At 37.3% G+C, this 26,916-nt stretch overlaps 2 protein-coding genes across 2 annotated transcripts; both read left to right on the top strand.

Annotated features, from left to right (window-relative positions):
* Positions 1-9,636: 9,636 nt before the first annotated feature.
* Positions 9,637-14,486, top strand: LOC139901270 (ranBP2-type zinc finger protein At1g67325-like). The gene is made up of 10 exons (XM_071883996.1): positions 9,637-9,711; positions 10,441-10,486; positions 11,368-11,483; positions 12,293-12,557; positions 12,683-12,753; positions 12,885-12,930; positions 13,028-13,137; positions 13,225-13,283; positions 13,417-13,501; positions 14,457-14,486. The coding sequence occupies exons 1-10, from the start codon at positions 9,703-9,705 to the stop codon at positions 14,484-14,486; spliced, it is 837 nt and encodes a 278-aa protein (XP_071740097.1). The 5' UTR covers positions 9,637-9,702.
* A 7,649-nt stretch (positions 14,487-22,135) lies between these two features.
* LOC139897614 (uncharacterized) lies at positions 22,136-26,031 on the top strand. The gene is made up of 3 exons (XM_071880306.1): positions 22,136-22,290; positions 23,264-24,408; positions 24,819-26,031. The coding sequence occupies exons 2-3, from the start codon at positions 23,906-23,908 to the stop codon at positions 25,969-25,971; spliced, it is 1,656 nt and encodes a 551-aa protein (XP_071736407.1). The 5' UTR covers positions 22,136-22,290; positions 23,264-23,905; the 3' UTR covers positions 25,972-26,031.
* Positions 26,032-26,916: the final 885 nt, after the last annotated feature.

The following is a 26,916-nucleotide window of genomic DNA, read 5'->3' as shown; positions in this document are numbered from 1 at the left end:
TCGTGCGGGAGTGTAACTCCCCCACTTAGAACCACGTTCCATATCCACACCTCGTACAACCTCACAATGCTACCACAGGTAGACTTTACCAACAATTGGGTTCACACGACCCATCACCACATCTTGCTCTGTCCTTGAGCACGCGAAGGATTTCAAACAATCCTTAAGCACTTCGAACGAAAAGTGTACCACAAATTACACAAACTACACCCTCGCAATCATCTAATTGCTTTAGTTTGTCAAATTCCACCTAGTCACTCATGTACCTAAGGGTTTCACCCCGGTACCCTAAGTACAATGTAACCACAACACACTCGGAGTCGAACACCACGCTAGTAGGTATAAAAGAGGCACCTAATGTCGCGTCATAAAGACTCCATTACCAACACACATCGAGATTTTAAACACTCGATCTCAAGGGTTCCAATCACCCGACGAACCTCCTGGTTCATCACTTCAACATAAAAGCGAACACGCGCTTAACAATCGAACACCAAAACCATTTCCATGGCTTGGTAGAAACATTTTTCCAAATACTAAGGAATGCTTGGTTGCACCAGTCTTACGCCCTTCGCCCGTCAATCAAACATCAACATAGGGTACTTCCATTAGGAACGTCACCCGTAACAATAACATGCACAACACAATGCATTTAACAACTCAAACTCAAACGGCATTTAATAAATAATCAAAAGACATATTTATCAAAATTAAACGTACCTTAACGTCTCCTGGCCGCACTAGAATCTGACATACCCGTTCGCGTACCACCCGTGCTCACACTCGGACCCTTAGCCCTCTTACTCGGAGCACCATAAGAAACGACCCTTCGCTCACTTGAAGGTTCACCCTTTTTCGATCGTGAATACGACTCGAAACCTCTAGCCAAGTCGAATAATTCCGAAAATGATTTCGCTTGACCCCGGCTAATTTTACTTTTCAAGTCATCATTCAAGGTCCGATAGAAATCTCCCATCAACAAACGATCATTCCCCAAATACTCCAGACAAAAATGAGCCTTCGCCATAAAGGTCGTCTTGAGAGTACTCAAATCCATAGATCCTTGTCGCAAATTTCGCAACTCATTACGCAATTCCCAGAAATCGGCCGAAGTCCAGAACTCCTCGAAGAATTCCTCCTTAAAGTCGTCCCACGATAAAGCCATAAACGTCTCGCCACCGACAAGATCAATCTTACCATCCAACCAATCCCTTGCCCTACCCCGCAACAAACTCGTAGCGAGTCTCGTCTTTCTCTCGGGAGGGCAATCAATAGTACGGAAACACCCTTCGACGTCCGAAATCCAAGTTGTGCTTACTAAAGGATCCGGCTTTCCATCATACATCGGGGGTTTAGTCCTCATGAAGCTCTTAAGATAACGCTCCATTTCACCACTACTTTGAAGTTCGGAATAGCTCCTTTCCATTCTTTCTTCTAATGCACCCATTTGCTCCGAAACGGCGGCCGCAACCCTAGTGTTAAACTCCGCGTCATTCACCTCGGTCTCGTTTCGCGTCGTCATTCTAAAGAATGCCAAACGATTTATCCACGAACGTGTAAAACCGTACGCACGAAACATCCCCATCTTGCTAAACACTCATCGTACATCACTTGTTAGACACGATTTGCACCCGTAATAAGGTTTGCAAGTTCTTATTACGCACACATGCCGCATCGACTCGTTAGTACAACGACCGTCTCGCTCGATGATATACACGAACACAACCAAAATTCTACGCGGTACAAACACACGCGAGAATTATTATCACAACACAACAACATATTAATAATATCCGCATTACTAATATAAACGTTAGTCAACCTATAGCCAAGGCACTAACCAAACCCATTCTGACCCGTAATCCTACAAGTCCCGCAACAATTTAAGCACACACAAGTCTAAGTCTAGGCACCTATCTCAAGTCACCTAAATCCTTTAGACCATGCTCTGATACCACTTGTAACAACCCAAACCAAACCACGACAAAACCCGTTAATTTTCACAACAAAATTTTTTTTTTTTTCCTGAACAGCATACCCGCGCGCCACGCCCCCTACCTGGCGCGCCGCGCCAAAACGGGCTGTCCCCGGGACTTTTAAGTGCGAAAAAGATAAGCGAGTTCCCGACACATTTAACCAAAACGCTTTTAGACACAAGTTTATATATGTTAAACTAGCACATAACTAAGGTGTGGACGAGTTTTACAAAGCGGGGCCCACATCGACCCAAATTACCACTTAAGTACCAATTACACGTTTTTGACCATAAAACTTTTAATACACAATAAAGCCGAGCATGGCGATCGGGGATACGCTACCCAATCCTAAACAATCCAGAAGCAAGTCTCTAAGCAACTATGCAAGTCTTCTAGTCCTCGCGCTTACCCGAGCCACCGTCCGCATGCAATCTATAAAAAAAGTCAACAACGAGAGGGTAAGCTAACGCTTAGTGAGTGATAATATACTACATACATATATATGTATAAAATGAATTCGCCACCCAAATAACAAATACCGCATACCGAACGTCCAAGCATAAAGGCAAGCTAGTCTAGGCGTACCGTACAAACACTAAGCACCAAGCTAATAATATCAACAAATATAAGTTCACAGTAACGATGTGAACGATGCCAATTAGCTACACCTATAAGGTTAGCCACATAACGACAATGCAACATTATACGTATACAATATACATATATAACAACGCGTAAAAACACCCAAGGTTAACCATAACGCTATGGTGCTACCGGCTCGTGGTTCACACCATACGCATTTGAGTCTCACTCGTTTATAGTGCTACCGGCTCGTGGTTCACACTCGATGCTACCGGCTCGTGGTTCACATCAATTACTTTATAGTGCTACCGGCTCGTGGTTCACACTCGATGCTACCGGCTCGTGGTTCACATCAATTATTTTATAGTGCTACCGGCTCGTGGTTCACACTCGATGCTACCGGCTCGTGGTTCACATCAATTATTTTATAGTGCTACCGGCTCGTGGTTCACACTCGATGCTACCGGCTCGTGGTTCACATCAATTATTTTATAGTGCTACCGGCTCGTGGTTCACACTCGATGCTACCATAACATCCACAAACAAATACGCCCTAAACATGAACGCATAATTATTCCACTCACAATAATAACCCTTCGCCATTGGGGTTATATAATCCACATCACACGCCCATGTGATAACGTACACACAAAGTGTGCACCTCGTCAAAGGTGGTCAACCAAAACGCACAACCGTGCCAATTGGACCTATATCCAAGTCCATCAATCCACCTATATGTGAAGTGAGCTCTATAACCGAGAACCACTTCACCCGACCCGCACCCATCCTACACATACATATGCATATAGGATATTAACACTCACCTTGTCGCCTTGATGAATGCTTCCAAGTAATCCGCAACTCGTCAATGGAAAGTACCTATTCCATTATCACAAATTCAACAACACACTTAGATTGGATTTACAAACCAACCCAATTCGACACTTAGTGTAAATTCGACCCAAATGCACTTCCAAGCACAAACCGCGCCCAAAATTAACCAATAATCACTAACACAAGTGAGAATGGTCTTAATACGCCAATTAAACCCGATCATAGGTGATAAACACCTATCTTGCCCAAAAAGATACTTAAACCCTAATTTTGACCCATAAAGGTCAAAATCTCACCCTTTACAAGTTTTGACACCAAAACACATTTAACTCGGTTTAATACTTCAACTTAATCCATTTTAAGTTTACAAACCTCATTAAATCGACAATTGGGTCATAATCACCACTAAACCCTAATTTTGACCCATATTCAAAATTAGTCAACCAAATAACCATAAATGGGTTCCAATACTTCCATAATCACTAAACCTAGTGATTAAACCCAATTACAAGTCCTAACCATGGCCAATTAGTTCACCAACACAAAATCCACCAACAATAACAATAAACCCGATTACTAGCATCCACAAACTCAATTCAAGAGTTTGAATGGGTTTATTAACAATTTAAGTTCAAACCCTAACTTGAATATCAAATCACTAAGATGAAATTCGGAGTTAGAACTTACCAATACCGCCAAAATGATGCCGTTGACGAGTAGAACAACTTTAATACCCGAGGTTTGACCCGAAACACCCTTCTTCTTCTCCAATTGGAGCTCTCTCTCTCTCTAAAGCTCTACTCTCACTCTAGGGTTTGAAGATGAGAGTGTTTGATGAGTGAAAATGTGATCCAAACTGATCAAAGGATCAGTTTTGATGACCCCAAATCGACCCCAAGTGAAAAGACCAAAGTACCCTTCATTTAGACCTTTTAAAAAGGCTGAAAATTGCTTCAGCAGTGATCGGCGCGCCGCGCCACAAGGTGGGGCGCCGCTCCAACTGACAGTTCAGTTTTCAAAAACTTGTTTTGGCCATAACTTTTTGACCGTAGCTCCGTTTTCGATGAATCAAATATCGTTGGGAACGTAATAAGATTTCCTTTCCAATGGTAAGGCTTTGAAGCATTAACACAAACTTTATTTGGGGTTGAAAAGATACGTACACTCCTTGTCACTTCAGACAACGTCCAGTTTCCTTCGACATTCGAGCAAGCAACACGTACATGCTTCGTACACTTCATACATGCATAGTACACCATAAATACATTATGTACAATAAATATTTGGGTCTTACAACTCTCCCCCACTTAAACTCGATCACGTCCTCGTGATCTTCTCCACTTAAACAATCCGTACCTACTCAACGATCCTCACTCAAGTCTCAATACGAACTTCCCTAGACAATTCTTCCCAATGGATCACTTTCAACAACTAAAATCGTCAACCGTGATTTTATCGAAACTAAAATCCGAGCACTAAAACCCGCTCAATCCCCCATTCATCAGGAAAACTCAACCGATCTCGTACCGAGATATCAACCCTATAGTGTACCCTTTCCAAGTACAATGCTAAAACAACCAAATATCGACCTAAGGTCAACAACCCGAAACGATGAAGACCGAACCAAACGAACCCTTACGGATTACACCAATCACTAAACATCCCTTGTAGTGCGCCATACGACCAATACACAACTACCGTAACATCATAATCCAACGGCTAGAACCGATAGCGCCCAAAACGACTATGGAAACGCAAAACCCAAGGTGTACGAAATCAATCATCGTCACACCCGTAATAAACATGTGAGCGAAACACGGCTATCGCCTCACTAATCCCACAACATGGTCCTCACGACCCCACCATCGACGTATAAAACGACCGATAGTTCCCGCAACATGGTCCTTACAACCCTACCATTGGTGTATCAAACAACCAATAGATCACACGACACGAAGGCTGGCCGAAAACACCTTGGGTTCGTGAATCAACCCGTGGCCAAGTTTAAATCTCGACGAATTGAAAATCTGTGAAAGTGAGTTATAGTCCCATTTTTACTATCTAATATTTTTGGGATGAGAATACATGCAGATTTTTAAATGTTTTACAAAATAGACACAAGTACTCGAAACTTTATTCTATGGTTGGATTATTAAACCGAATATCACCCCTTTTAGCTTGGTAACCTAAGAATTAGGCAGACGAGAGGTTCTGTTCCTAATTGACGCGAATCCTAAAGATAGATCTATTGGGCCTAACAACCCCCATTCAGATTATGGATGGCTTTAGTACTTCGAGATTATTATTATACAGACGAGAGGTTCTGTTTGGGGATATTCTATGCATTAAAGTTAATGTCGGTTACCAGGTTTTCAATTCATATGAATGATTTTATCTTTATGCAGATGAGAGGTTCTGCTTATAAATATGAAAATCTCGTGGTCTATTATTACAATTTGATATATATATATATATATATATATATATATATATATATATATATATATATATATATATATATATATATATATATATATAGGCTAGGCTAAACCTATAACTCACCAACATTTTTGTCGATATTTTAAGCATGTTTATTCTCAGGTGATTATTAAGAGCTTCCGCTGTTACATGCTAGTTAAAGACAAGATTTGGAGTCAGCATGCTTGTATAATATTGTTTAAAAATTGCATTCGGAAAATAAATTGTTGTATAATATTATTGTAATCCATTATGTAACGGACGTGTGAAAAAGTGTATTTTAGATTATCATCACTTGATAATCTTTGTTATGTATAATAAACCTTTATCGATAAAATAAAGGTTATGGTTTGTTTTAAAAACGAATGCAGTCTTTGAAAAACGTCTCATATAGAGGTTAAAACCTCGCAACGAAACCAATTAATATAAAACGTTTATAATTGATATGAACGGGACATTTCATAAGGAACTACTGGAACGAACAAGGTACAGTTTAGGGTTAAAGGTTAAGGGATGAGTAACCTCACAAAAGAGGCTTAAACTCGTATATATACAGTCACCAGACACAGTCGGTCGACTAACTGTCTGTCGACTGTGTGTATTCAGTCGGTCGACTCAGTGAACTCAGTCGGTCGACTGTGTTGCCAGTTTAACTATTGAAATAAAACATTAACGCGCGCGCACACACACACACACACAAACACACAAGTTCAATAGTCACAAATACAATGTTAAACGTTATTACATGACTGAATGTAACCAAAAAGACATATAGAACTATGGATTACAAATATGCACCAACAAAAACCTTTAAGTTTCCTAACTAGTTTCGGTTCAACAAGTAAACTTGTCTTTCAAGTAAAAGATATATTAATATCAATAACAACTTGCTTAAAAAAAAAGTCAATAACTTGCTTCACGTTTCGCAATCCTAGAAATATACATAAAAGGCAACAAAATCCTATGATTTGTCCACCAAGTCTGACATGAATGTTTTTTCCTTTGATCAATTTCTTTAAACATTCAACAATCTCGCACTTTATGACTTGGAGCAAACTCTTCACAACTCAACAATCTTCCACTTGAAAATTTTCAACAAATCCCGAACACCGATCTCCATTCCAACTATACAAGGTCTTCAACACTGTTTGTCGAAAGTAGAAATCAATAACTGCCTCAACTGTCAACGTTGTTTAAACATCAATAGTAACTCCCAATCTCCTCTCTGCTAAGACTTTTGATACCGTCATATAAACTATCCGGGACACGCCGCTCTTCCACACCGCAGGGAAAGAAGTCTTTCGACATCAAAATTGCTAAGGGTCAATCCGATCTCCAGTTACCATCTTGGGTCATCTCGATTTCTTGCACCACTATCTTCTTACACAAGAAGATCAACTGATGTATGCGAAACTTCAACTACGAAGAATCTTTCAATAGACAACACCGCCTCACTCATCGCTCTAAACACGTCCAATCCCGCATCTTTGATTTTCCTATTCAATAATCAGAAAACCCCAACAGACGCCTTTGTAGACTATTCATCAAGGCTCCACTAATAACGCAGTCACAACCTTGAAATCTACATCTTCTAACTAATCTGTTTTCACTCTAGTATATAGACCCATATCATAGCTATAAATTTCGCGGACACATCTTCTACATTTCAAGCACGCTCCCACTGTACGAGTAAACGAATAAAATGAGACTACCCAAGAAGAACTTAGTTTGTACCACCGGTCAGTTGCAAATCTCTTTGCTATTGGTGGGTATAATTGTAGTATCCGAGTATCTAGGGTTATCCGAAATCTACCCACTAATCCTGCGAAGACAGGTGATCCACATCACGTAGCCGTCTCCATAACTCCCACTAGTCATCAAACTCTCACTAACCCGATACTTTTGTCGATTACAAAACTCCTACCGAATTCTCGACACGCTCTAGAAAGCTCAAGTTTCGTGACTTACAAGATTATTCACTTTCTCCATCACCTAAAATTTCTTAATCGGTCACCCGCAGAAAACTCGCTTGCTATGTGTACAAATGTCAACCAAACCCAAAATGCTAGTCGAACGCGTCCTATTCGACAACTTCTAATTAATTTTTTCAGTGAGAGGAGATCTAACCATGCCTAAATATTCCAAATATCCAGGAATATTCGACCAAACATGTTGGTCGACCCATTTAATATCTGATATTGGACTTTGGTTTGCAATCCAACAAACCTCCCCTCAAATTTAAGTTCAACTAGGCCTCCATCCAATAATAGTACATATCCAACCTCATGTAGTACCAATGAATAATCGTAGATGTTTTGAAGCATTGGATCGAAGTTTGCGCGATCTTTCCAGCAGAAAGAATTGATTGACGAATCTCCTCGAAATATAATCTTTTCGGTGGTAAAACACTAATCTTAGGCGGCCGATTTCAAACAAACACTTCCAGTAAAAAAAATGAGGCATAAAAGAAGAAATATAAGACGCTTTGATTGTTAGTTCTTACCTATGGAATAGTTTCAATATATTCAGCGCTGAATGCTGATCCATTCAACATTCAGCGTGTTGTTACTGAACTCTGAATAACATATGTTACTGAACGGTTCATCATTCAATGTTGAATCATTCAGAGTTGAAACAATCTCTTAACCATTTAGCATCTAATATTTTCTTCAAATCATATCCATATGACTTAACAAATAAGTATATTGAACTTTTTATTCACGTAACACATTAATAAGGTAATTTTACCCTGATAATATCGTTGATTCAAAATGATTATCAAACAGCTTATTTTGATTCAAAACCAAGTTTATTCAAAAACTTTGAATCATTCAGATTATGGACCATTCAGCGCTAAAGCATTCAGTTTTATTAAATGAAGTCTTAGTTATTGTTGGCATGACATGATAGTGAAGGAGGAAATTTTTTTGTAATCATCAGTTTTGGGTACCAATAAATATTAACCATTTAAAATTCCGTATCTTGAGCGAGAATAAAAATACAAAATAATATTGCCACACTATTTATTTATACAAGTTCATTGGTTTTATTCAAAATTCTTAAATGTCAAATAATCTCGTAAAAAATTATCCTAGAAAATCTTATTATTCTGAATAAAGCTTTAATAGAATATCTTTTCTCACATATCGCGAGAAGTATCAGAAAATCTCATCCAATGATCAATCTTGGTCAACACGCTAACACGCAAAATGTAATAGCTGTTTTTACGGGTTACATGTAGCCATATAACACACAAGGTCTCGTACAATTCAGCGAAGATACACGCAATGAGCAACGTTCAATTTCCATGGTGTGCGGTGGTAGTGACGAAGGTATTTCAGATATATTTTTTAGGGCATAATTGTTATATATGTTTAGAAAAGTAGCATTTAGGTTTTAGATTTTATGTTAAATATTAAGAACTTTTCTAATAATAGTTTTAAGGGCTCTTGTTAAGGTGTATAAAATTCTTCAATAAAATATTAACCGTCAATTAAAAGTCAACAATAACCATCATGTATTATTCATTTAGGGACATTAACGATAACTAGACCCGTCGTTATAAAAATTCATATGTTAAATACGTAGTAAAGCCGTTCCAAAAAAAAAATAAAAAATAAAAAAATACGGAGTAGTAAACTACACAAACTCAATTGGGCCAAATTTAAATTTTAGACATTTCTCCATGGCCCATGACAACACTAGGCCCATGATGTATAGTGTAAATAATAATTGGACACCACTTGGTTTATCACGAAAACTTTGGTTCTCTCCTGATCGTCTGCAGGTTTCTTCACGGTTAATTCGACCAACTTTACCTAACGCCGTCGACATGTCTCAGGTTATAATTATAATTAATCACAATTATAAATTTAGCAGAATTCGAATGTGTTATTAATGGATCTGCTTTTATATACTTTAATCGTTGTTATCTTCCATCTCTGTTACTTCTTTCGCTGATCCGTCATGAAATACGCTTTAATTAATTTATTTTTTATCCGAAATCGCACTTTACCGACAGTCAATTTATGTGTTTTTATTATTATTTGTAAGTATACATTGTTTGTTATATACGCTTGATTCGTTGATCTGTTTTAGTTTTATTATTTGTAGAATATATAAAAGGCTCTAGTTATTGAGTCGACAGGTAGCGTCTATTTATTGGCGACTTGACTTTGACTGACTCTAAGAGCCTAAATCAAATTTCAGGCGGGATTTAAAACCTATGGAAATTTGATTTTACCATTTTCATGGCGTCTCAATTTTAATTAAATCTTTTTTTTTTTTTAAATTTTCCTACTTATTGGCCGGAGGTCCACTCGGAAGCAATCTCTCTATCCGCCGAACAGAGAGAGGGTTTTCACTCTAGGTGGAGAAATGACTTGTCTTTATTCCCGGATAGGGGAAGGATTGTCTACATCTCACCTCCCCATACACCACTTATGTGGTATTGGGTTTTGTTGTTGTTGTATTTGTAGAATATATAATTATAAATATAAATAATATAATATATGCGAAATTAGGGTTTTCATATATTGTTAATAATACTTTGTGTTATTTGTGGTTTTAGCTTGATAACAGGAACTCGTCTGCAGTCAAACGTGCCAGGACCGATGGTATGTTCAGCTACTTAAATTCATACTGTAATATTTTGGTGATTATTGTTGTTAGAAAACTTTTGTAAATTTGTATGCGCGATGATGTGGCATAACTGCGTAAAAGTTTGTAAATTTTGGGTTACATCACTGGTCAATGGTCACTTGTTCTTATGTGTAATTTGATTATGTGATAACCAGTAATTTGAAGTGTGGTGACTGGATTAAATCTCTTGGTTTATAATTTGTTATTTTGAGCTTATGTAAAACTCTTCTATATCTTTATATATCTATATTAAATATAAAGCGTTATCACATATGGTTCTAAACTCATATCTTCTCAACAATCAAAAATACTATCTTCCCCCTACTATGAAAACTACCATATTTTGATAATAATCTTTTTATATTACACACAATTTCATATACACTATTAATTACATAGTTATAATCTACAAGCACGTATTATCGATACATTTACATTATATTGTACCTTAATAAATCATCTTTCGTCCGCTGATTTTCTACGATATCGTGCTAGTTTAATGTAAAATGGGACCGTCTTCTGAAAGACTTTGAGGGTTTGTAGTACAATTGGAGTTTGCTAGTTTTGTTCTATATTCCTGTTAATATATATAGTTTTAGCTTCAATATTTGTAGATTTAGTTTAATGTGTATATTTAAGGACATGAATACAAATGCTACTCTATACTACTTTGTGTGAGATGAAAATTACTCTTAAGAGGTATTTATACATGCATGTGTAATGTAGATAATACTTCTGTTTTTTGGGTTAACCCCTTTTTTGGTTGTATAATAGTCTAATGAAATATGGAGTTATTGTTTTTGATATTTATATTTATATTTATATTTATATTTATTGGAGGTGTATATGATTTCAGGCGGTCGTAGAGAAGATGACTGGACCTGTCCTAGCTGTGGGAATGTCAACTTCTCATTTAGGACAACTTGCAACATGCGCAACTGTACTCAGCCTCGACCAGCTGACCATAATTCAGTAAGTCCCCGCAAGTCACTTTTATACTTATTATGCTGTAGCTGCTATTAGCTTTAGCTTAGGCAATAAATGTGAAGGTGTTTTTTACAAGATATAAAGTTGTTTCTGTCTCCCTTTTGTGTTCTAAGTAAGGTATTTTTGTCGATATGATTGTTGGTTGTATAAATGATATTCCCTTCATTTCCCAACTTCAAAATTCGAGTCATCATATGACTTTCACTCCTCGTGGAGTTATTTCTTTTTTAATAGCGCTAGTATCAACACGTTAGTTCTAAATTACACCAAATTTTATTTGTGACTAAGGGTGTGTTTGTTTACCTCTTGATTGAATGGTTCAACGCTCAACGCTAATTTGTTCAGCATTCAATGCATTTGTTTTTAACATTCGAATGACAAATGATTCTGAGTCATTCAGCACTGCTAACCATTTAGAGTTTCTCTTAAACCCCATTCAGCACATAAATATTCTTTACTATCATCCTTAAATCACTTCTAAAACACCTATAAAAAAAAGTTAGATTTTTTTTTTTTTTTTCCATTTAAAAGGTTAGTACATAAATTTCACATCATTTATAGAGTTCAATTATAATGATTATCAAATAGCATATTTTCGTATAGAACAAAATTTAATCAGAACCTAAAATCATTCATATGCTGAACCATTGAGTGCTTAATCATTCTGTTTTATCGAACGCACCCTAACCATGTCTTTTTTCAATTTTGCTCTTTGTGTATTCATGGATTTGACATTATCCTATTGTGGTATTAATTCAATCCACTATAATAACTAAATTTTTTTTGTATTTCAGAAATCTGCTCCAAGGCAAATGCTGACACCACAAAGCTATTCAGCATCTTCTCCTTATGGGGGTTCTGGTGCACCGTCTTCCATGTACATGGGTGTACAATCTTATGGTGCATCTCTGTTTAATGGCTCATCTGTGCCTCCTTATGATGGTCCATTATCAAGTGGTTCTGCTTATCATTACAACTACAATACCCGTCTATCCGGCGGGAATCTGTACCGACCTCTACACACACCCCCGTATTCTGGTGGGCCCATGTTAGGAAGTGGTATGTATTCATGTTGTTTTATATTTTTTTTTCATGTTTGTGTTGTATTGTTCAGAAGCTTTGCTATTTTATTGTTTCTATCGGGTGTTTTTATGACATCATGTGGTTTTACATTTTTTGTGAAGGTGGTCTTTATGGCTTACCACAGTTGATGGAACAATTTGGTTTGCGATTGCCAATGGGTCAGACAGCCATGGTATGTATAAATATTGACATGCTTATTTTACGGGGCTTACAAGTTATTGTTTTGATGCTAAGTTAAATATTTATTAGCTTTTAAACATGTGTTTTTTAATTGATTGACAACTGATTCTCGTAACTTACCAGGGGCCACGACCCGGGTTTTTCTCTGAAGAAACGTCTCAAAAGAAAGGTATACTATATGAGTATCTGGTTGTTTTTACATGCTGCGAGGCATTTAATAATGAGTATGACTCCTTTATCATCATTTTACTCATTTTGAATTTCAGATGGAATCCGAGAAAATGATTGGGCATGCCCAAAATGTGGAAATGTCAATTTTGCGTTTAGAACAGTTTGTAACATGAGGAAATGCGGTACACCTAAACCAGCACCTCAGGTTTGAGTCCCTATCTTTATTTCAATTTTGAATACATTAAAGCTTAATATATGTTGCTTTTTTATCGTGGACTATTATAATCAATAGGTTTATGGCGCTGATATGAACGGCCCAAAACCGGTCAAGAATCCTAGTAAGTACTTTATGTATAAATTTGGTTTACCAATATGTAATGTTTTGGTATATAATTTATATATGTACTAATATTATTTCCGAAACCAATATGCCCGAGGGAAGCTGGCAATGTGATAAGTGTAACAACATAAATTATCCGTTTAGGACGAAATGTAACAGACAGAACTGTGGTGCAGACAAACCGTTAGAATCCCAGATTTCTGTTAAACAAGAAGAAGAAAATGATCAGGTTGGTTTTGTAAAATGTTTAATCCGGTTATTCTTTAATTCCTTAAAGCTGTTTTGTTTTTCTCTACACTTGGCTATTATTATTGTAAACCGATTTTCATTGCTAACGATTTACATAGCATCTGTTTATTTAATACACATTTCGATTCACCGTGCTATCAAGCCCATAACGAATCCCGACTGCAGATTAAAGTACCAAACGTCACCACGTTCAAAACAGTAGTTTAGTTTTATGTTGTAGTGTATGGTTATACTTGTTGTATTTTTTATTAATTCACGTTTGTCTACTGTTCCAGTGAAGTACTAGGAGTCGTTCAGCAGTTGCTCAGTATGGGTCTGAAAGTCGGTCATGTCGTGGTTGTCGTCGTCGTCGTCTTCGTCTTCTTGTTGCTGCGGTTTTCGAGTTACTTTGGTTTTACGTTCATGTTGTCAAATTGTGGCATATTTAAATTAAATTGCAAAGTGCGGTCTTTAAAGATTTCTGCATGTGTCCTCTCAGCGAGATATGATATTCGGTTGATTGGGTAAGTGTTGTGGGGGTTATTATTGCACCATTCTACTATATGTCATCTTATTATCTGAGAGTAATTGGATCTTTTATTATGTTTTATGTGCTTGTTGGAGTTTAAAAAATACCGTAAAACCAAACCTGAACTGGTTAGGTTCCTGGTTTCTGTTATATCAAATGTTGGTTCTCGTTGTGGTCATGTCTAAAGACGGTTTTACAATAAAGATGTTTTTAGCTGGAACCAATGTATCAAAGTCCAAGGCTAGTTCTTACTCTGGTTGTGGCTAAACTGATACGGAGTAATAAACTGTAGTGCACATATATACTAAGTAGTCCCAAATCCGTTACTCTTAAATATTCGTTCTGGTAGTCTTGCTTCGGTTTTGATTTTTTTTATTGTGGTCCGGCGGTTCAGTGATCAGGTAGTCTCTGTTTGTGGTCATACCAGGGGTTCAGTGGTCAGAAGCAGTCTCATTGATAGTATAGTTTTTTGTTCCTTTTTTTAAACATTATTAATTAATAATTAATTAATTAATAATTATGAAAGCTTGTACGCCTGTACATAGGTGACATTATATCAATTTTCTATGAATGTTGATACACTCAAAATAATCATTTTAAGTCATTCCAACAAGCCTAACTGGGGGTATATTTTCGCTAATCTTATTTATAGGTCTTTGTATATAGATCATTCTTATGCATATGATTCTGTGTTGTAATTTTAAAAATAAAATAAAATATCTACCTCTTATTATGCTATATGGTGTTAGGATACGTTCCAACTCAAGTAATGCTAAAGGCTAACGCTATTGTTACCTTCTTTTTTTAAAGAAAGTATTTGGAATCAACGACGGGAGAATGACCCACCCACCCGATCATTTTCCTTCCCACACGCGCTTTCATGCGGAAACTTGAACCGCATTATAGGGACATGATTCTTAAACCATCCCGAGGGGCAACGGAGCGGGCCTAAATCCTGCAATAAGGGTTGGTAAAACCTTCATAGGGTCACTTCATAAATGAAAGTCACTTCATAAATTGAGTAAATACCTTGAACATTAATGACAGAGACTCCAACTTGAGACCTCCAACAAACAATACACAAGGTGTTGGGTGTATCACTAGACCAGAATGGTGGATACCTAAAGCAATTGTTGACTGGTTTTTCTATCTGTGTCACCCCTTGGTAAGATACCACTGCCGGATACATAGGGCGTTTGTCAGAGGCACAACGGTTGTCGTAAGGCAACCTACCCTACGGATTTCGACAGAGGTTCTTTCGTAATGGAAACCCTAATTGATACTAGGAGTACAAGGCCGGCCTCAGGCTATGCTAGAGTAGTTACTACGCATATAAACGTAGTACGTATATCGAGGAGGCACAATGGTTGTAGTACTCTATACCTCTGCTATGTATGGCCATGGAAACGACCTCACTGTTGAAGAGTACATTGCACCATAACACGGTCTTAGACATTGCACTCCGTCTGAGGGGTTCTTTAGTAATAGGAACTGTTTGTTTAAATCCATAAAGGATTGGAACCGTTAGGATAACCGAACGTTCACATGGAGACTACTGTCTGGCCATGCCGTTCCTTTATGGTTGATTTCTTTTAAATAAGAACCTAACTGATCTTTATAAACCAATCGTTAACGAAAGCGTCGGAAACGTATCATGTCTCTCGGATAAAGGATACCCTCTACTTTAGCTTATGTTTAAGAAAGTTTGGGCCAAATGGATAGATTAATATGCTGCCTTATCGGGTCGCTCATAATAAAAGAGCCGTCTAGTGTTAACAAGTAGTTGTGTTACTCTGGCGTCAAGGGAATAGGTGTTGCTGCCCATTCAGAATCTTCAAGCCTATCGCATACATTATGCCCAGTGACATGTCAGTCCTCTGACAGGGGCGGTAGGACCAATATAACGGGTAAAGGGTTATCAACTATTCATGAGCCGTCATTACACAACTCAGCAACGTAACTAACGAAATCATAGCATGTACATCTTTAACCTTATCTGAAATACAAATTTTACCCATCTGTATTTACTTTATCTTTTAGAAAATTAGAAAACCCAAATTAGAAACACAACTACTCCTTGTTAATTATTTTTGTCAGGTTTTAGGTTCGCTTCTGTAGACTTCTTTAAAAACGACCCTAGGTTATACCTCCCTTACTCACCCTAACGAGTAGTAGATTTACGCCTCGACCTTAAAATACGAGTACATCCCCGCTGGGAGACCTCGATACACGGCCGTGCGGCCCGACGAAACTAAACACTAAAACATAAGCGTCCGTTTTGGTCATATCACCTGCCAACAGGGCTTCATACTCTCCTTCATTGTTCGTCGCTTTAAAGTTGAACCTAAGCGCATAAGTGTGTTCCTCCTTATCGGGACCCGTGAGCAATAATCCTGCACCTACTCCTTCCGGACCACTCGCACCATCAGTATACAACTCCCAAAGTTCGGGCGTTGATAGTGTAACGTTTTCCATATTTAGTGCAATAGGCATATCGGAAGTGGTTTCTGCTAGGTAATCTGCTAATATTTGCCCCCTTTGACTGCGCTTACAGCGCAGAAGTTAATCTCGTGTTCTCCCAACTCGATTTCCCACTTCGTTAGTCGTCCCGACGTTTCTGGTTTATACAGGATTTGTCTGATCGGCTGATCTGTCAATACCACTATAGGATGGGCTTGGAAGTATCGCCGTAGCCGTCGTGCAGTTATCACGAGCGCATATACGAACTTTTCGTTCGAGCGATAGTTTAGCTCACTTCCAGTCACTGCTTTACTCAAAAATTATATAGGTGCCTGCACCCCCATCTCTTTCAGCAATCAGAACTGAGCTAACGGCTTCTCGCGCAATTGCTAAGTATAAGATAAGGGTTTCTCCAGCAATTGGCGCGGTCAAGGTGGGAAGGTTTTGAAGTAGAGCTTTCATTTCTTGAAATGCCTTTTCAGCTTCCTCGGTCCATTTGAAATCGAACCTTTTCGCGCAACTCTTTAGCGTGCTGAAGAAAGGAAGCGACCTTTCAGCTGCTTTTGACAGAAATCTAGTTAACGCATCAAGTTTACCGTTTAGACTTTGAACTTGTTTTTTGGTTTTTGGAGATGGCATGCGTTCAATGGCTTCAATCTTATTTGGGTTAGCTTTGATCCCCCTAGTGGTGATCACGTGTCCCAAGAATGATCCGTCTTCTTCTCCAAAACTACATTTTGATGGTTTGAGCTTCATGTTAACGCTGCGCAGTGTGTCGAAGGTTTCGAGGATGTCTGCTAGCAGTTGTTCCTTGCTATTACTCTTAATGACCAAGTCATCGACGTATGCTTTCAAATTGCGACCAATATGCTTAGCGAAAGTCGTATCGATCATGCGTTGGTAAGTAGCGCCAGCATTCTTGAGACCGAATGACATCTTTGTATAACAGTATATGCCATGGTCCGTGTGAAATGCCGTCTTTTCTTCGTCTTCCTTTGCCATGGGGATTTGATGATAACCCTTGTACGCGTATAAGAAGCACTTAAACCCGAATCCCCCGAGGGATTCGACCTTTCAAACAATTTATGTCAAGGGATATGTAGCGACCCGATCAAATCATGTTTGACGGCGCCGACTACTTAGGTCCCGTTACGTGGTCATAAGTCTTTACAGATAATGTTTGACCAAAATATGTCGCATTCATTTCAAAAGTAAAGTTTGTTCCCAAGTTTACAAGAATTGTTCAACCAAAAGTTTCTTTACAAGTTATAAGTACAAATGAAACAATTGCGACACGCTTTAGAAGTAGCCAAAAGACGCTCCAAATATGCATATATACTCGACGTCCAATGCAAGTATCAAAATAATGAGCGGAAGCATGTATCACCTAAAGTTCAAGGACCTGAGAAAAACATAGAAATCTGTCAACGAAAACGTTGGTGAAATCATAGGTTTAAATAAGTAAGTGAGTAAAAGTAAGTCGAACCACAAGATTTGCAACGTTTAAATAATAGTAAGACATTCTAAAAGTTGTTATATCACGAGCACCCAATTATCAAGGCTTAACTTTCCTTCCATAGAACCCCATCACAATAGTGTTAGAACATACACTGTTTCCCGAAAATACATTTCATCCGATGTAACGGTAGCGAACCGTTCGAATGAGGGTTTGTCAAACCCATATGGCCATATAACATAAGTTCTCGCTTACACCCGTCAAGTGTAACTAATGATAATCGAATTGAGGATTTCTGTTCAAACTCGTATGTAGAATGCTTGTTTTCATGTACTTGTGTTCACTTAGTAAAACGAAACTTTTATGTTTTCTCATCCCAAATGTAAGTTCAAAAGAGTAAAAGTGGGACTATGATCTCACCTTGAGTACACGAGTAATAAAGTACTTCAACAAGTAAACGTGTGCAAAGAACAATGCTAGTCTTGACCTAAACAAATAGGTTGTATCAATAACGGTAAACACGATAGGTCAAAGATGTTCAATTAGTCCTATGGCTCGTTACGACTCGATTATATGGCATGTGAATCAATTTGTCAAGTTTCATGCAAGATACAAGTATATGATCATGTTAGAAAGATTGCATAATCATTTGGTTAAGTTTGACAAAAAGTCAAACTTTGGTCGGGTCAAGGTCAACGAAAAAGTCAACGCGTTCGGGTGGGTCCCGAACTATTTTTCTGAGGTTAGGAGTCATATATAAACATGTTAGAACAAGTTACGGGGTAATTGGAGGCGTGTGGCATAGTTGAAATCGAATGAAAGTTGAAAAGTGATCAACCATCTGCCCATGCTTTAAGCCGCGCCGCGGCTGGAAGACACGCGCCGCGGGCTAAAACGTGTTTTGAAGGTCGAGCATTTTGATGGTCCTAGACCATCTGGGTCAGTGTTAAGCCGCGCCGCGGCCTCCCAGGCCGCGCCGCGGTGAGTACCTGATCAGAATTTCTGGGTCGTCTTCAATGTCAAAACGAGCCAAACTTCAAACAAGTCTAATTTATGAACCGTAAATACTTAAAACTCGTATCTTATATTGTTGGAAAGGTAATTTGACAAAGAAAACAACTAAACACATTTCACCAAACAATTCAATACCTACAACAACCAATATCACATTCAATGCTCATCATTTAATGCATTCAAGTTCATAAATGCAATTTAACGATTCGGGCCACCAATTTACATGAATGATATGCCGTTTCGAAGATAATTAAACATACAATACAACTAAACACTTACTAATAACATCTCATGTCATTCAAACCATCAAAGGTTCATTTCAAGTTCATCAAACCCTAACCCAAATCCACCAAAATCAATAATTAAGTTTATGAAGTTTTCTAAAGCAACCTACACATCAAATTGAAGCTAGTGATACTAGGAACACATTTAATACTTGTACTTTATAATAACAACAACATTTAAGCAACCAAATCATCAATTAAACACACCAAAGTTCATGTTCATGCTAGTTACTTCAAATAACAAGATCGAACATATAAATCATATATTCATGTTAGACTCGAGCCATAGACACTAATTAACAACTTTATAAGTTAAAAACATCAAGAACATAAAATCTAGTGATTTTATAAAGTTACCCAAATGAGATGTAATCGGTATGGAATCGAAGAGGAAGTTGCAAGGATTCCAAATATGTAATTTGTTTTGATTGAAGCTTGCTAGATGTGATTTAGATGATGAATCTTTGTAATGGAGAATTTAAGAAAAATATGGAAGTATGAGAGAAAAAGGAAAATGAAAATGGAATAATGAATGGATGAGGTTGAAGGTTTGACTAGTTGACCTAGTCAAATCTTTGGCCTCTTGGCAAGTTTAGTCCCTCCACTTTGAATCGGGTGCGTGAATTACCTAAACGAGATAATTTAAAACGCGTATCAACGGAAGATGTTACAAATATATAACGGACTTAAAATAGTTAAATGGAAATTTAACGGAAAAGGCGGGATGTTACAGGGTAGTTATCCTTCGGGCACGCTTTGTTAATGTCTTTGAAGTCGACGCACAGGCGCCACGATCCGTCGGCCTTAGGGACCAGGACTGAATTGCCACCCACATTTGATAATTAACTTTCCGCAAGATATTTGCTTTAACCAGCTTGTTTACTTCCCCGCGCAACCAATCACTTTTGTCTGGCGCCATGGGCCTCTTTTTTTGCCGGACAAGTGCCATGTTTACGTTGGCATTAAGGTAGTGTTGCGCAACGTCGCGCGGAACACCTGTTATATCGGCGTTGTGCCAGCAGAATACGTCTAAGTTTGTCATGAGGATGTTGCGCAACTTATCTTGTGTTTCTTTCGTCAAACCCACTCCTATCTTCACCTTTTGATCCGGGTTAGTGGAATTTATCACGATGTAACACCCTGTCGATGTCTCGCCTGTTGATTTCTCTTCCTCTTTCACCGTGACTGAAGCGCATAGTGCCTCAAGTGGGTTTGACTCGAGAGTAGCAATTCCTTGCTTTGTCGAGAATTTTACTAATCTGTGAGCCGTGGCCGGTATTGCTCCAAATCTTTGAAGGGATATTCTGCCTAATATGGCGTTATACCTGGAGTGCGCGCGCATTACACAGAACTCAACATCTTCAGTGCGCGTCTTAGATTCATCATTGTCATGCCTCAATTCTAGTTTCAAATCCAGGGTGCCTACAGGCCATGTCGGCTTCCCCCGAGAATCCAGAGAGTGCCATAGTTGAAGGCCGGATGCCTTGCTTTACGGACTCTAGAAATTGTCTGAAACATCGTTCGTACATTATGTCCACGCTGCTACCGGTGTCCATATGTAAACGCCTTATCCTGTATCCGGATTCAGGAAAGTAGCCCTAAACCACAATAGGTGCACACGAGCTGTTATGCAACCGGATAGCAGGATAAGAGATTTTGTAATCTCTCCACTTATCTGGTCAACTTTGCGCTTTCCATCTTTGCGCGAAGATATAGTAGTCATATTTGCATATTCCTTTCTTCCGTGAGCTAAGTTATGGATAGCGCAACGAGGGCTGAGAAGAAAAAAAATGAGGAAATCGTTTAGAACAATAAAGAGAAAAGATATATTTAAACCTTTTAACTTTCTTGTCCCACGGATGGCGCCATTTGATCAAGCATAAAATAGTCCAAAGGGTTCGGTTCATGCATGATCAACAATAAAGGGGGATTTAAGGGTTTGTTGAATTTAACTCTTCGGTCCGGAGTACCGTGAATAACCCTCATACGAGATGATGATCTCAGAAAAGGTGGTTAAACGTAACCCACCATCATTCGGGTTAACCGGAGACGATGGCTCATTGGACGGTGTTAGGGCTTGATGTTCAAGGAACGTTACCTGAGAACCGTTATTATAACTACGCAGATAGAGTGTTGTTAAAGATGAGTTTTTTTTCCCTCTATCTTGGATTGATCCATTTGTGAGAAGTTGGATGTGTATATTTATAGGCAAGAGTAGCTGTCCTCTTCTTTGCCACGTGGGCGACAAGAAAAGGAGGAGAGGACAGAATGATACAGAATTGTACTATTCTGCCGCACTGGATCGTGCACTCGCGTGGTCCCCTCCATATCATGCTGTTTTGCCACGTTCCTCCACTTGTACGATTACTGAGATTATGTCCTTGATGTTTTGTACTGTCTTTTGTCTTATTCAATCCCCGCATTTATTCAGTGCATTCCCTTAGTAGCGCTATACTCGACGCGCGATATCATTGGCCGACCTCTATATTGCGCGTTACTGACGTTTAGGAACGTTAGAGGGGTTACGCGGTAGCACGCCTGCGCGATATATTAGCGTATTTTATGCGCGTCATTAAACACTATTGCCATGCGGCCCAACAGAAACACGCCTACTAGGCCGAGAAGAAGATGAGCCCGTCATCAATGGTCTAGAGTCCAAGTCAAGTCAACGCCAACACCTAAAATATCGGAGCAAGTAAAGTATGGTAACATGATATTTTCCCATAACAATAAAAATTATTATTCCGCGTTTAAAAAAAAAAGAAGAAAAAAAAATAGTATTTTCAGTTACTTTATAAGTTACGAGTACAACTTACAAGTATAATTACTTATTTTATATATTTATTTATTTATTTATTTTATTTATTTATTTATTCATATAAATAAGGAACAGGGGTACAGGTATAGAACGTGACTCGATTTTCGCACAGTGAAGGTTTCGATTTATAATCGAATTTGGAAAAATTACTCTCAATTTTGATCGATAATCGAAGTTGGAAAAAATTCAGTGAAGATTTCGATATTATTAGATGCCGGTGAAATTTGAGGTATGAGTTCGATTTTTTATAAACTATAAATTGATTTGATCTATTGAATTAAAAAAGTCAATTAAATAATAAAGATTAAATCTGCAATTGCAATTGGTATTGCAATTGTAATTGTAATTACACCAAGTTTGTAAATTGGGTTCGATTTATAAACTATAATTTGATCTATTGAATAAAAAAATTACAAAAAAATAAATAAATAATAAAGCTTAAGTTCGAGGTGATCATGTGACTTGTCCGTGCTTTGCTAGCTATAAAGGGTTCCATTGTTTATTTTATTATTATTATTATTATTATTATTATTATTATTATTTTTTGGCAAAAAACTGGAAATATATAAATAAGAATCTTTCACAAAATAGTGAAAGGATTGAAAGATACAAACACTTGCTCAAGTTGGACTTACACAAACATGATGGCTCAAAGGGATTTATTAATGTATTTATTTGATAAAAATCAAGTCTTTTTATCACACCAATGAGTTCGATTTATAAACTATAATAAAGTGATCTATTGAATAAATACATATAAATAAATAATAAAGATTAAGTCTTTTTGTTGCACGGCCTGATATGATTAGCGTGTTTATTTATTAGTTTGTTTTATAATTGTTTTTCCCAGTTAATTGTCCGTGCTCTGATTTTTGCATCTCATACAATGTGAAAAGAACGAGTATTATTTATTTATTATTTGTAATGTAATTGTAAACTTTATTATTTTTCGTTATCAAACAGTAGCCTTTTAGGTGGTGGCTCAAAGGGATTTACTAATTTGTTTTTATCACACTAAGTTTGTAAATTTGGTTATGGTAGTAATGAAGTTTGAGCCGTGAATCTTATTTGTTTAAGTAGGTCTGAATAATAAGGAAGGATTAAAAACGTAGTCTTTAACCCACCGATTATATATTTAGATGATTATAGTATTAAATTAACATTCAAAGTAACTGAAGTCATTGTTATCAAATTGTTATTAGATGGATGCTGATGAGCAGCAGCAGCAGCAGGTTTCTTATGGTTCAACATCATGTGAAAAGTTGCCTCTTTTTTCTTCAAAATATCCATGGTTTATTGTTCAGAACTTCAAACAAGAAGACGGCATTGATACAGAGTTTGTCTCCACACTACACAACCCGTTGATTAAATATCAATGTCAAATCCCTGAGTTTTACGGAAGACGCATCCGAGGTTGTTTCCATGGCTTGTTGATTCTATCAAACCATCCCGATAATGTTATGTGGTCTCTTTGGAACCCAATGAATTTGAAGATTGTACGTCTTCCCTCTTTGATTTTGAAAGATGGAGATGGTGAATCTATTAATGAATGTTTGTTGACGGCTCCTCCCGATGATCCCACTTCAGTCCTCCTATTAACGAGATGTGATTCATCTAAATTTGTCTTTTGCCAGATAAATCGTAAAAGAAACAAGTTGAGTTGGACTGAAATGTCATACGCTAGTCAACTCAAGAGAATAACATATGACGGTGAATTACTACGTAGCCTAAGTTGTTGCAACGGTAAATTTTATGCCTTAAATTTTGACGGTAATCTGGGTCTTATAGTCATACAGGTTGAGATTGTAATGAAGGGCAGAGGAGAAGTTTTGATTTAACTATTGATGTTTGGGGCTTGCCCTTGGTCTGATTCCCTTCGTTATAGTTCTTATGACGATGATACTTTTATTAGAGGATACGGAAATGATTTGTTCTGCGTTAGAGTTTCTTATCATGAGATAACTAAGAAAATTGTTGATGTGTGTTTGTTTCGATTAGACACCGGTAGCATAAAGTCTGAAGAGTTGGAATGCCTCAAAAAATGGGACTTGAGTGGTATGACAATGGACGAAGTCGAAAATGAAGACCACGATGACTTAGATATCACTCGAGTTATGTGGGAAGAAATAAATGACTTGAAAGACGCTTTCTTTTATCTGGATCTTGGTCGTAATGGCTCCATATATTATAACCCCGCAGTTGCCTCCGAGTTAGGGGGTTATATACACATTCGTAACATGATGGACGGAATATTACACGTGTACCATGTCAGAGATAGAACTATCATCTCTTCTCCCATTCCTTTGCAAGTGGTCTCAACAACCCGTGTGTTGATGTGGGAAGGAAGGTAATTATAATTCCTTTTATTTATTTATTTATTTATTTATTTATTTATTTATTTATTTATTATGTTCATGTATCTATATAATTACTCCATCCGTCTCATAATAATTGTACCTCAACAAAAATAAAAAATAAAAATAAAAAAATAAAGTTCAAATCTATGATAGATTGATGAATTGTCAATTTTTTCCTTGTACTTTTAAAGTAAGGTAATAATTAAATAATTAAAAGTAATAAATAAAATTTTTGATGGTTATTTCTAGTAAGTGATAATTTTTTGAGACATACTAGGTGGACAATTAAAATGGAACGGAAGGAGTATTATTATTATTATATTGTATATATGTACATCTTATATACTGCAATTGCCAATTGCAATAATGGGGAAAATAATAATAATGCTTGATCATTTAGGCTAGAATATGATCGAGTCGAAGCTAAATGTACGAGTACCGTCAAACAAGAAAAGGATGAGAGAGTAGTAATGTTAGACAAGGTTTTGAAGCATAATGGTTCACCCCTGCACAGTATTCCATTTGATGTGTTGGGGATGATTATGGAACATTGTGTCTGTGTGGAGTACCTGTACATGCGTGCTACATGCAAACTCTGTCGTCTAGCGGGACCTCTAAGTAGATTGCGTAGTTATTCGTTAAACTCACTATGGTTGATGGTTGTAGATAAACATCGAGGGATTGTCACGTTTACAGATCCACTGTCGGGTGATAATTACTTCATGAAGAAGAATTTTAAGGTGTTGTCGATTGTGGACGACCAAATGTTTTTTTCGAGGTATGGTTGGTTGTTGTTTAAGAGCAAAAAACAACTAGAACAAGAATTGGTGTTATTTAACCCCTTCACAAGTGATGTTCGTAAGCTTCCAGAATTTGGTTACATAAAAAGCTTATGTTTCTCAGCAACACCTAATTCCTCTAATAATTGTATAATTGCTGGATTTACAGTTAACGAACGACGGTGGTATTTCATCTACTCTGTAGGAGGAGCTTGGGAACAATCATCTTGGCGTATGGTTCGTATTGATGAAGATGATGAAAATTATGATCGTAGATATTCGTTAACATTTATAGGCCGAGATCTTTACGCATTGAGTAAGGATGGAGAAGTCTTTGTTTTAAAAAATTTGGATAAACGAGAGGTTCGAAAAACTGTTTTAGACAAAGCACCACCACCCATAAGTAGTAGTTGCGACTTACAATATTTCATGATGAGTTACGATGATGAACATCTTTTACTAGTCATTGTGGGTGATGAGTTTGGAGAAGTTGAGGTATACAAGCTAAATAAAGGTAGGCGGGGTAAATGGGAGAAAATAGATGGTATAGGGAAACACACGATATATATTGGTGGTACGACATCTGTTTGCGTTGATGCCAAAACGCCAAATATGGAGAACAAGATCTATTTCCCGCAGTTAGTGTGGTACTCACTTGAAACACACACGTATCACGCATTGGATGGGAAAATCGTCAAAAAATGTTTAGGGGGTTTCGTGGGAGCTAAAACGCATTTCAACTGTCATGCTTGGATACAACCAAGTTGGTGTTAATTATCTAGCTAACTTAATTAGCTACGTATTGTCACTCATTTTGATTTATTAATTCCTCTGGGTGGGTTTTTTTTTTTTTTGGGGGGGGGGGGGGGGGGGGGGGGGGGGGCGGGATGGATTAAATTTTCATAAATTTGTATGTTTGTCAAACAATTCCAAAGGTATGGAAGGTAAGCTTAAGGTGGAAATTATTGTCAAACATTCTTGTTTTTTTTTTTTTTCTTTTTTTTTTTTGCATCTTATTAACTGTTTTTTTTATTATTTATTATTATTATTATTATATATATATATATATATATATATATATATATATATATATATATATATATATATATTTTTTTTTTTTTGTTTTTTTTTTTGTATACTATACTATACACTGCAAACCCCAAAAGATTACGAAGCACTGCAAACCCCAAAAGATTTAAATTATATGAAATGAAACTAAACTTCATAGTTGCTCATTTTAATTCACAGTTGCTCATTTTAATTCACAGTTGCTCATTTCAATTCATAGTTTCTCATTTCAATTCACAGCTCGTTTCAACTATTTTATTAATCAAATTGCAAGATTCGATACCCTCCACCTCGGTTCACTGAATTGAGATGATAGTTTGCGTTTCATCATGATCAATAAAGCATTAGCATCATACATTAAGTAGAGCAAAAAACTTTACCTTAAGTTTCTTATAGATAAACCCATTTGTGTTTTGTAGATGTTCAAGAAGTCGCCAGGGAGTAGCTACTAATAAATTAACTCTCTTTGCAAGACGCTCAATTTCTCCTCTTCGATCTAGCTGCACCACCAATAACCAACCCAAGAATCTACGTATGATACTTTAAAAGGTCCTTTGCAACTGCATGAGTCTGCACAATGATAATCACACAAGCACCTTAAACTTGGTTCAGTTTAAAGCACATCAAAATCACATTAAACACAAAAAAAAA

Source organism: Rutidosis leptorrhynchoides, chromosome 3, assembly GCF_046630445.1.
Source record: "Rutidosis leptorrhynchoides isolate AG116_Rl617_1_P2 chromosome 3, CSIRO_AGI_Rlap_v1, whole genome shotgun sequence".
Lineage (NCBI taxonomy): Eukaryota > Viridiplantae > Streptophyta > Magnoliopsida > Asterales > Asteraceae > Rutidosis > Rutidosis leptorrhynchoides.
Note: the sequence above shows the minus strand (reverse complement) of the source record. Positions and strands in the feature narration are given on the sequence as shown.

What these genes read in the sequence shown, in the direction of transcription:
- LOC139901270 (XM_071883996.1), top strand. An exon ending in CAATGGGTCAGACAGCCATG is followed by an intron (nt 12,754 to 12,884) that starts GTATGTATAAAT and finishes GTAACTTACCAG; the next exon opens with GGGCCACGACCCGGGTTTTT. An exon ending in AATCCTAGTAAGTACTTTAT is followed by an intron (nt 13,284 to 13,416) that starts GTATAAATTTGG and finishes TTATCCGTTTAG; the next exon opens with GACGAAATGTAACAGACAGA.
- LOC139897614 (XM_071880306.1), top strand. Translation starts at nt 23,906, where the DNA reads ATGTTTGGGGCTTGCCCTTGGTCTGATTCCCTTCGTTATAGTTCTTAT. An exon ending in GTGTTGATGTGGGAAGGAAG is followed by an intron (nt 24,409 to 24,818) that starts GTAATTATAATT and finishes TTGATCATTTAG; the next exon opens with GCTAGAATATGATCGAGTCG.